We start from the raw sequence: 12,426 nt of genomic DNA on the forward strand, positions 1-12,426 counted from the left end.
TTCAATTCAAAAATGGTCTCATTCCCCAGTTTGGAAAAGGGGGAGTGGAGGCGATATCTTCAAGATTCAGCAAGTGCTAAGTTGGCAAAGCCAAACAAACATGAAAAGGTTTGTCTGAAATGACTTTTGCATAGTCCTGCTTGAGGAACACAGTGGCTCCTCTTCGTTACTTAAATGTTGACATTAAAAAGACAAGTACATCAACAAATCCTGTATTAACCATGGGTGAACATGCTTGTCATGTCCGTAGCATACACATGTCTGTGTATGGGTTACGGAAATTGCACGTGAGAAATGGAGGAGAAAAGTAGAAAAGCGGGAGATTTAACCCACGGAGAAATAGGTTAAAATAATTTTTGACTCCCCCACCCCTTCCCACCCTCCTTCAGCTTCAGCTCTCCCTCAGCGCGGGCGGAGGCTGTGAGCTGCGGACTCAGTGCTGGAATGAGGAGTAATTGAGCCCGAGCCGAGCCCGAGGTAGCTTTCTCCCCCCGGTGTCATTGCTGCAGCCTCCAGTGCCAGGTCCCTAGCTCCTCAGCCGCCTCTCTTCACGGTGCAAAATCGTCTGCAAAGACAGTGAAGCCGCCGCAGAAGTTGCCCTGCATGAGACTCCGGAGGCATTGGCTCAGTAACTTTTCACGTCATTTTCTGCTCTGGAGCCCCTTCTCGCGTCTCCGCGCAGCCTTTAGCACCACAAATCACAGTGCTCATGGGGCAGGCGAAGAGCGGCTTACGGCACTGAGTGGAACCGGACTCGAGCCCGTGATGTCCGGTACCAAATTGGAGGACTCCCCCCCTTGTCGCAACTGGTCATCTGCTTCGGAGCTGAATGAAACTCAAGAGCCCTTTTTAAACCCCACCGACTATGACGACGAGGAATTCCTGCGGTACCTGTGGAGGGAATACCTACACCCAAAAGAATATGAGTGGGTCCTGATCGCTGGGTACATCATCGTGTTCGTGGTGGCTCTTATTGGGAATGTCCTGGGTGAGTCTGGTCCCGGGCAGCCCTCCAGAGGGCTGTCACGTCCCCTCCGCCCCGGGCTGCAAAGGCTCTGAAGACCCCTCCCTCCCCCTGGGATGCAAACAAAGAGGTCGCTGCCCTCGGGGTGGGGTTTTCTGTTAAAAAAAAAAAAAAAAGTTTTCTGATTTTCGGAACCAGGACCGAGCCCTGGAATGGTAATTCCTTTTTCTGCAGGGAGAAGCGGGGAAGCGCGTTTCTTTTGCAATCACCACGGTTACAGGCGGCGAGAGGGAGGCAACGAACGACAGGGTCTCCAGGTGGATTTTGTTGAGTGTGGGGAAATTGGTCATCCTTTTTTTGTAATGTAGCCAGGGATTTTGGGGACTTTCTGGAGAGCGAGAGCTGGGAGACGACAAAGCTGTGCTCCTAAGGAGCAAGCTCTCTGTGGCCACTGAAGTCACAAAGGATTTGTGAGGTAGGCAGAGTGCCCTTTGGCGAGGAGGTTAGGCTCTGTCTAGAGGTGGTAATGAAACGGCAGGGAGTGGAAACAGGCGAAGCACGGAGGTGCACTCATGCACTGAAGCTGAATTAAACAGGAACCATGCCAGGAGCCAGCAAGAGGGAGGGGCACCTGAGAAAAGTACCAAAGAGATCTCAATCATTCATCCGCCTATCCACTCATTCATTCATCCACTCAACCAATATTTTTTTTCCAGAGCATGCTTGTTGCCAGGCTTGAGGAAATTTTGTAATGGATTTTTTTTTTTTTTTTTTTTTTTGCCCAAAGACAAGACCAAGCTAAACGCTAGGCTCCCTATTTGTCCCTGAGTTTGTATGCAAAGGTAGATTTCCCTGTCCGTTTCCCAGCTCGGCACAATTTCTGAGTGTTGGGGAGGGGGTGCAGTGCGGTATGGGGCTGTGGTGATGGAGTTTATTAGGGCAGCTGGGGAATCCACTTAATCCACTGGGGAATCCACTTAAGGAAAAGGAGCTCTAGAAGGGAGGGACGACTTAATATGAATTGTGAATGGAAGGAGCGTGTACCTTGATGAATGGAGAGTGGGAGGCGTTTCAAATGCAGAGGGCAGTGTGGAGGCAATCTCTGTTGAAAATGACAGGAGGAGATGGGGGAGGCTAGGAGAAGATGCTCTTGATTTTCAGTTACAAAAAGGGAAGATGGGTGAGGTGAGATAGGCTGAGTGGCTCTGAAGTCCAAAGCAAAGAATTTGTAGCTGCAATGGAGGATGATAAGGAACTTATCAGCACTAATCTGATTTTTACCTTCTCTCCCCAAGTATGTCAGTCTGGGTAGGAAGCATTCAAAGTAGTCTGTCACCAATTCAGCAGGCAGAGTAGTTGGTAGTCTATGACTGAGAAGCATTCTGGAGAGAGTTGGTAGAATATTATTTTTTTAAGAGAGATACAAATCCTTTGAAAACTTTTTTTTTAAATAATACTATATTATTTCCAGGCTATTTTTGTTGTTGTTTTAAAGGTAAACATAAAGGGAATCTTTGGGTGATGCAAACAAGGTGGATGAAGGTGAAAATACACATGCTTAGGGTCCTTTGCTATAAGGATAAGTCTGCTAATAATAATGACTTTCTTGTTTCCCTTCCTGGCATCCATTCTTAGAGTTACAACTATTAAAACACATGGCTGCCAGCATAGAAACATATCACTGTTATGCCCACACTTAATGATAAGTAATCTAAACTGAACACCCATTGAGTACCTACCTTGTGCCAGACTCCTTCACATACACTCTCATTTAAACCTCAAAGTAACCCACGTTTGACAGAAGAAGAAACAAGACTTAGAGAAATGAAATGGCTTATTAAAGAACATGATTCAGATTCAGGTCCATTTCTTCTGACCTCAGATCCAAAATTCTCCATTGATATTCCACTCTAGAGCTAGAAAGCATAGAGAGAATGAATTCTTTGCTCCTTGTTGTCTGCAAGCCTATTAAATGTATTTCCTGTTCTCTCTTGCATCTATGCCCACTGTTAATAAATTACCATGAAGGGTTAATGGCTCTGTCATTGTCTCCAACAAAATCCTATCCAGAGAGGAATGTTATTGCATTGCAGTAAAAATTTGACCTGTTTTGCAGGAATAGCTGCAAATCATAACTATTTCCCTTCCCTAATTTTTATTTCAGCCTTAATCTCTGTGATAAAATTTGTTTCCCTTTGCTGTTACTTTATTCTGGCCTTACACAGAATGTTGATGCATAGTCTTCATATTCTAACTGCATAGTTTAGGGGTACGTGTTTGCAAGCCTAGGGAGTGTTTTAGTCTCAAGAAGGAAACACCTCTACAGTAAGACTACGTGTTTCATAATGTCAAGGAAAAGAGCACTGTCCACAGCCCCAAGTGCTGAAATGGCCAATTCCATTCAGCTTAAAAAGAAAAATTTACTCAAAGCACTGTGCTCTCAAGATACTGACAGCTATTTTCTCTGGGACTAAATGACATTGAAATCCTCTCTGGCTGAACTGAACCCCATTCTTTACTGACATATTCCCTGAAAGTTGATGAAGTTTAAGTTTGACATTTAAACAAATGATCAGTGTGTCATTACTCACAGACAACTTCCTGCTCTTTGATATCACTGTCAAATTTGCAAAACGGATTAGATTGAGAATTGCTTTTTTGCCCCTTGAGTAAAAGTAATTTTATGCATAGAGTGGCAGGACAAGGAATCACATTATTCATGCAAAACAAAGAGGCAACTATTAGGTATGAAGGTGAAAGACCACAGTGTAGGCAGCAGATGTAATCCCTGACCCTTTGGGTCCACCCACCATTTGCACTTTCATGTAACTGACTACTTAGAAAATTTCAACCTTGTTGAACTTTCAGATATAATGTGATCAGTTAGAAGTCATTTCCGCCACAATGTCCTTTTGTGAAGTGATGTAACAGGATATGCCCTGAGCAGAATGACAGAGTCTAGATCATCTCCACCTCTTTTTCTTCTCTCCACAGTTCCTCTCTCTCATCGTGTCCCTTCTCCCATTTGTATCATATGTTTCTTCCCAGTGATGAAAAGCAGTTTTCTGGGGAAAAAAAAATGCAACACAAGTCATTGAAAATAAGACAAAAGTGACCCTACATTAAATTTCATGAGTATATGCATTCTAATAAAAGACATATGCATGTCTACTTATAGAATTTTTGGTCATAGGAAGGAAGATAGGGTAGAGTTCTTTTTGGACACAGTGTTTTTCCAGTATCTTCAAAATTATGCCACATATAACCTATTCCTAAGTATGTCTTGTACTATAGCCAAATAGATGCATTCAATTATTTGACCAGTACATTTTGAGCAATATTATGTTTTTAAAATTAATGTGTGTTGGGGGGAGGGCTCATGGGGACACTCAGAGGAATATATTTGGTGTTATTCCTACTTCTTTTTCCTTGAGTTGAAACTGGATGGAGTGATGGGTTCTAGTCAATTCAAACATTAAATAGCTGGAAGAAATGAGTAAGTCTCTGCCTGTCTTACTCCTGCATTCAAAGATATCATGATTTTTTTTTTTTTAACCTGGAATGCTTCTATCTTCCCTGTTGTTGTCTCCATATGAAAAATGAGAACATTCAACAAATGTCATCAGTCCAGGTGTGCTTCTTGCTTCTTGTGTGACCATTAGTATGTTATTGAACTCTCCAAGTCTGTTTTTTCTATTTGAAAATTAAGATAGATAATGCGGGCCTTGTAGAAATATGTAATATAATATACACAGAAGTACACACACACACGTGTGTGTGTGTGTGTATTTTTCTTGACACATAGTAGACACTGAATGCCAATTTCTATCCCTTCATTCCCACTACTGAAATCTTTCCCTGATGTAGTTTGCAGCCATCTTCTGCCTCCATGGCCAGTCTGCAGCTCTGTAGTTCTTTACGACCTCTGTTCTGCCTTTTTCTCAATTGAGAGGTTTCCTAAAAGTTATTAGTAAAATGGAGTTGGCACATGTTGCTTTCCTTTTCCATACCAGCTCCACCCACTCATCCCCTAACAGGTGTTTATTGCCTTCATACTAACTACTTAACATTGCCTTCCCAGCTCTCCGTGAAAGTCATTGCTAAGAGGATAATATTCTCTTTCAGCTTAAATTTGCTTGCACTGGGTCCCACTTACTCAGAATTGTGGGTTGTTGTTGGGTTGTGTTTGGTCTGTCACTATTAATGTTTTAAATAGCATGTGTGCACACACACATACGCGGGTAATATGTTGATTTCACTCAGTTGAAGTACACTGCCTGTTAAGGAATTTACCCGGTAACATTTAAACTAAATTGGGTGAATGAGATGGGAAAAATATCTGTAATGGGTTGCGTCTTGCAGAGCTAATCATATGTCCCAGATATGGAACTGGCAGAGTTTCAAGTCGCTACTACTTCTAAGCCTAAGAAACATTTATTTCCTCCTTCTCCTAATGACCAATTCACATCCGTTGGTGTTTCTAAACCCACCCTTTCCTACACAGGAGACAGAAAGAGGTTAGAGATAATACATTACTCATTTCTGCCAAGACCTGATAGAAGTCATGAATGATGACTGTAAAAGGTAATATTAGCCATTGAGCTTTAAACTGGTGTGTTTTTAGTTACAGAATGTAAAATATGCTTATCTCAATAAGAATTAAACTGATGCCATCACACTTTGACTAAAAGCATAACCACCTAGTTTTACTGGGTAAAATAAACCAGTTTTTGATTTGAACAGAATCTCAGGGATAACTTTTTAAATGGCTGTCTCATAGAAAACAGCAACATTTATCATTTACAGACAATAATTAAATAGTACAAGCTACTGATAATTTAAATGTAATGGATTCTTCCTATATTTGGAAAAAAATTAGGAAAATGAAATAATGAAAATAATACCAATTTTCAAAAGAGGCCAAATCCAATACTTATATACAAATACAGTATTCAAGTCTTTAAATTTTTTTATTGATTTCATTAGGACATACATATATATTTACATCAATTATCATCATTTTATATTCTAGAATATATTTGCAAATCCTCACATATTACAGCTACGTTAGCATTCCAGAGTTCCTGAATTCTCACTCAGCTCCCCATATTTCAGGAGTATCCACTGCTGGTGTTATTTTACAAGTGAAAAAAGAATTTTCTGTCTTTCTTCTTATAGCATTATGACATACCCCAAAACTGTAGGGATGCGTGTTCTATTAAGTACTGGCTCACTAATAGGAGTCAGTCAGTGACCTGTGATGGAAGAAGCTGAGGATTCATCTCTAGTTCCCCTTCTCACTGCAAAGGAAAATGGAGAATATTTATTGAGTACCAAATGCTAAGTCCTGAATGTTAGGCTCCACAATGCATATATGTAATTTATTGATGCCTCATAATAAACTTATAAGGAGGAGATTAGTAGCTTTGTTTTACAAATGAGGAAACTGAAATTCAAAAGCTATTTTAACTTGTTCCAAAGTTTAGTCAGACAGTAAGGAGCAGAACTAAGTTTCAAAAATGGATTGATCAGGTCCCATGGCCCAGCTGTGTTCCATTACTTCATTCTGTCTCCCTTGTTTCTCATCTTGACTCAGAAACACGGAAGAAAAAAGAGTGGAAATGATGCTTAGATGTGCCCTCTAGACGATTTACAGAGTTGTTCTGGCATGTTGCCATGCTACATCTCTGATAGACTACAGTTCTTCAGCTCTGAGGATGAGCTCATTTGATAAGCTAATCAAGGTCAGACTAGGGTTACTTTACAGGAGAAAATTTCAAGGTAAAATAGGTGCTGCCAAAAACGCTTTTGCCTGTTTGGGATGGGGGTGGGGTGACTCACTGGATAAATGTTAGATAATTGTGGCCAAGGATTATTTTGTTTTTGAAAATGCTGTCTTTAGACACAACTTAGATGGAGAACCTAAACATTTAATATATCAAATAATCCAAAAATTTTTTTTTCTTTTTTTGGTTTTCAAATCTACTCATGTACTTTATTTTTTATTTTTCTGATATAATGACTGTTAACTTTGAAAAAAAATCATAAGTTCCTATTGATTTGATTGAATAGGTCAATTTTTATATCACATAATGGTGTTCCTGGAGTATAATGGTGTTATGTACGTCCAAAGAGCATTGAGCATCACACCAGACGTGAAATGACCTTTAGATGCAGACAATGAAACACTTTGAGATGCTATTGGATGAAATAGAATACATATATGACCAGTCTTTTGAATTGCTGACTCTTTGGGCTGAATTTATTGATTTTACTTTTGTTCCCAATGAGGGATTATCTTTTAACCAAGGAAATGGATATAGGATATATATTTTTTTACATAACATTAAATTTGTTTCCAACAGAATAATTTTCTTATAAACAAGAAACAAACTTTCAGAATAAATATTTACTTTATTCTTAAAAAAATATTTTGGGATTATCATCATTGATTCTTTTCTAGTAGTTTTCTTTCAATATTAAATATACATGAAGGATGTTTAATAATTATGTAGTATTTTACTCTTCGGAAGACATTGTTACATATCTATTGTCTCACTTATTCTTCACAATATTATGAGGTAGGTCTTATTTAATGAATCAAGTACTTGAAGTGATTTAAAATTACTTTAAAAGTTTGAGTAACTGGAAATATCAAGGGGTTGAATGCCACTTTGGGAAAAGCTTGCCAGTTTCTTGTATTCCAAGAGACCAGGGTAAGGGATGCTAACCACCTATGGCTTTCAGCTATGATGTCTTTGATACCTGATTTTGTCAATGTTCTGAGTGCAGATACACATTAACCAAATTCACAAACCTGGCAAATAAGAAAAGAAGGAAAGCATTCCAGTGTTTTGATTTAAAATAAGAAGTCACTTTTTTTTTAAGAACGTTATTTATTTTTTATTATTATGTTAATCACCATACATTACATCATTAGTTTTTGATGTAGTGATCCATGATTCATTGTTTGCGTATAACACCCAGTGCTCCATGCAGAACGTGCCCTCTTTAATACCCATCACCGGGCTAACCCATCCTCCCACCCCCCTCCCCTCCAGAACCCTCAGTTTCTCAGAGTCCGTAGTCTGTCATGGTTCGTCTCCCCCTCCATTTCCCCCCCTTCATTCTTCCCCTCCTGCTATCTTCTTTTTTTTTTTTAACATATAATGTATTATTTGTTTCAGAGGTACAGGTCTGTGATTCACTTTTATGAATCTTAGAATACTTGAAGTGTGTTCAATCATCACAGTCTCTTCCGATCATCATATCTACATGAAGAGCTTTATTGGTCTGAATAGCTAGGCTATGCCATAGTAGCAAATAAACCCTGAGTTTTCATTGGTTTTATGTCATAGGAGTTTATTTCTTGTCTGTTTAACATTTAATGTGGGTTAGAGAGTCAGTTTCATATAGCGACTCAAGGTTGAGGAGTCCCTCATGTTTTATGTACCACCTTAACATGTGGCCTCTGTCGTAACCAGCCTCCAAACTGGTTCCCAATGTTCCCACATCAACTGATAGTCACACCCTGTGTAGTTCCTTTCACGCTGTGCCAGAATTGGTCTGGGTGACCAATAACGTACAGCAGAAGTGATAGTATGTCACTTTCAAGATCACATTATGAAAGGTTACAGCTTCTGCCTTGAGTTCCCACTCTCTCTCTTGCTCTTGGATTTCTTGCTCTGGAGAACATAAGCTGCCTTGTGAGCGACCCACATGGTAAGGAATTGAAACATCCAGCCAAAAACCATATAGTAAATGTGGCCTGCTAACAACCACATGTATGATCTTGGAAAGAAATCCTCATCCAGTCTGAGATAACATAGCATCTCCCATCGCCCCCTAGCTTGACTGAAACTTAATGACATACTCTGAGACAGAACTATCTTACCAAATTTCTCATAGACACTTTAGAAGCTGTGAGATAATAAAAGTTTCTTGTTTTAAATGTTTAAATTCAGGGATAAGTTGTTAGGCAGCCTATAAAGTATCAAGCAGCCTCATGTTAGAAGAGTGAACTGGGAAAAAATACTGGCTCTAAACTACCTTTGCCAATGGTCAACACATGTCAGTCATGCCCATAATCATTTGGCCAAAACCAGTCATATTTTATCAACCTAACTGCAAGCAGGACTAGAAAGTATAAGGGAACACTGTCTTTGTTACAGAAAGTATAAAGGAACACTGTCTCTGTTTAAATATGCAATAGTTAAAAGTATTTTTTACATGCATGGACTCAGAACAAGGGGAGTTAGAGGAATTAAGTACCTGATGGCGTAAGCCTAAGATAAGCTGATAAGATATATCCACTTCACATTTTGGATCTCTCCCAATGGAAATAGCATAAATATTGGGAGACTTTGTGCCAGTTACTGTGCTAAGAATCTAGGGTACAGCAATCATAGAAACCAAGGAGCCTACATTTTGGTTGAAGAGACAGACATATTAACAGATAATCTCAGTATAATGTGACAAGTGCTCTTGATAGATGGGTTACAGGGTGCAGTGGAAGAATATAAGAAGGACACTTAGTTCCATTTGGGGGATTAGAGAAAGATTCAGGAGGCGATGACACCCACGCTGAGTATTAATGCATGAATTCAAGTTACACAGGTGAGAAAAATTGGGTAAGGATGTTCTAAGCAGAGGAAACAACATGAGCAAAATCAAAGAGGCGTGAAATAGCATGGACTATGAAGAGAATGCTAAGCAATTGGGTAACTCCAGTGTAAGTAAGAGCAGATGAGGAGAGTCTAGGGATGAAGCTGGAGCAGTAGATGAGGATTGGGTTATGAAAGACCTTGTGTACTACCATACTGGAGATTTCGGCTAGCTTTTACACTGCAGTTTAGAGGGGACCCTTTGAAGATTTAAGGAGAGTGTCATCATTAGTTTGCATTTTTCATGAGACCACTGTAGGGATAATGTAAAGAATAAATCTAAAGGATAGGTATTTGTGAAGGTTTTCACCCTGGGATTTGTGTCCTGTTTGGGGCTCATTTAATCAAGCCTGTTTTAATGAAAACAAAAATTGATAATAAAAGACACAATCAATATTTTCTAGATAATTACCTCTAGGAGGCTAGAAATGTCACTTTCAAGATCACATTACAAAACATTACAGCTTCTGCCTTGAGTTCCCACTCTGCCTCTTACTCTTGGATTTCTTGCTGTTGTGTTGCATAAGGAAGGAAAAGAGAAAAACAGAAAGTGAGAAATGGAGAGGAAACGAAGAGAAGAGGAAGATGACTAAAATATAGCAAAAACTGTTGCTATGTCTGCTTTGTAGACTATTTCAATTTGAGAAGTAATTTCTCATTTTTAAAGCTTTTAAAAAAATTTACTTATTTTAGAGGAGGGGAGGGGCAGAAAGAGAGGGAAAATCTCAAGCAGACTCCACACTGAACTTGGAGTCCAACATGGGCCTTGATCGCATAACCCTGAGATCATGACCTGAGCCCAAACCAAGAGTCGGACACTCAACTAACTGCACCACCCAGGTACCCCAAGAAGTAATTTCTCTTTAAAATAATTTTTCATATGTCCTTCCTGAAAGAGCTATTTAGGACTCTTACATGCCATAGCTCTACTAACATTTTCCAGTATTCTGTATAATTTTTCACTAAAACGATTTAGGTAATGACTTATTTTTGTGGTTTTGATGAGTCGCTATGCCCCCAGCCATCCATCTTTTTGGCTTTTAAATCATTTTTTGACCTCATACTGAGATGCAAAAGATAAAAATTTGAGACCTGATGAAAATTTTTCATATTTTCCAACTAAAGCCCCAAATTTTTACTCCAAATTATTTGTAACTTTCTAAATATGTTCATTTGAAATCTTATCTTAAATGAGAATTTCATCATTCCAATAATCAAAATGATATTATCCCAGGGCAGCCCTTAGGGAATTACAGGGAATATTTTCCCACAAGTTGACATGGGAACACTTCAAAATTTCTAAAACTGTGATTAGTTTAAAACCCTTTATTTGCTATTCCTTGCTCACAATGGGAATATAGTGGTGATTAAAGATTGCAACATTCTTTTCTAGATTTTCAGTGAGTTTTTATTCCTACTCAATGACTATAAAATGAACTTATAAAACACATGGTTTACAACCATGTAGGGCTTTGATTTTATCACTACATTGCTAGAAATGGGGTAAGAAAGTCATTGTCTATAATAATTTGTTTTATCAATTTAGAATGAATTTGATGAGTCATCCACTTTGGTAGAGAACCATATTCCTTATAAATACCATTTTGAAGCCAATTTGTCTTTCTTAAAATGTGCAGATAGTGCTGGTCTTTCAGAGACAGAAGTAAAGAGGTATGATTAAGTGCTTATCAAACAGTTTTGTCATTGGGTAAAACAGAGTCAACTTTTAGTTATAAAAGAATGGCTAAAAACTTAATCTTTCCAATGAAAATACTTACTATAAAAGTTCCCCAATCTTAGAAAGCTCAAAAAGAAATACATTAACAAATTTTACCAGCTGGTGCAGGAAAAAGACCTCATAATTATTGGGACATTTATATGCTTGGACTTGATTTATATTTTAGACACAAGAAAGCCTAGAAAGACCTTGTTCTTTGAAGTCATCAGAGATGGTGATGGTGACTCATAGATTCCTGAAAGTCTATAAGATTACCTAGTTTATAAATCTATGTGTTTTTTCCCCAGGCATGGTGAATTTTGCAACTGGTCAGATGGGAAGAACTGTCTCAGTGCAAAAAGGGAAAATAAGAATTTAAGAACTTAAAAACACAAAAAAATAAAAACACATGTATACACACACAGGTATTTGCATTATATGACTAGTATGATTTTAATGCACCCTAGGTGTTTTTTTTTTTTTTTTTCATGCAGGATTAAGAATCTACCTTCCAAATTGAAAAATTCCAAAAACTCTATATAACCCCTTGACTTTGACAAACTTAAGAGATATTTTCAACTATCTCCTAAGAAAATGAACTAGCCTTTAGGGATACAAAAAGAATATATACACCAGAGATGAGTAAGTCCCTGAATGAATGTCCATGTAAGAAGGAGTATTCTTTGGATCCATCCTTGTAGCATCATTTCTTTTCCTTGAACTCACTCAATGTATTCTTGCTTTAGAGTCTTCACAATTTATAACCCCCTCTGACCCTCTCACAGCTGGCTCCTGCTCACCTCACCTGTCATATCCTCAGAAAATTTCTCTAAGAAAGCCCACTCTGGATCACCCTGAATCCCTCTTCATATATTATGATACCATCCCTTTTTATTTTTGTCATAGAACTTATTACTTTTTGAAATTATATTGTTGGTTTGTCAATTTTTCTATTGTCTCCCTCAAGTAATGTGTAAGTTCTGTAAGAGCAGTTTCTTTATTTTTCTTTTTTTCAGGTACATCCTCAATGTCTAGAACAACGTCAGGCATACAACAATTTTTAGCTACCAGATAAAATACTA

The 12,426-nt window shown here is 38.5% G+C and overlaps 1 protein-coding gene across 1 annotated transcript in view; it reads left to right on the top strand.

Moving 5' to 3' along the window:
* The first annotated feature begins 765 nt into the window (after nt 1-765).
* Nucleotides 766-12,426, top strand: part of HCRTR2 (hypocretin receptor 2) — a 111,732-nt gene continuing 100,071 nt past the window's right edge. Inside the window, exon 1 of the mRNA XM_045866024.1 lies at nt 766-988. Within this exon, the coding sequence (XP_045721980.1) occupies nt 766-988 (223 nt within the window). The remainder of the gene's footprint in view (nt 989-12,426) is intronic.

Source organism: Mirounga angustirostris, unplaced genomic scaffold, assembly GCF_029215605.1.
Source record: "Mirounga angustirostris isolate CCGP_5_RB_7025 unplaced genomic scaffold, mMirAng1.0.hap1 SCAF_8, whole genome shotgun sequence".
Classification (NCBI taxonomy): Eukaryota; Metazoa; Chordata; class Mammalia; order Carnivora; family Phocidae; genus Mirounga; species Mirounga angustirostris.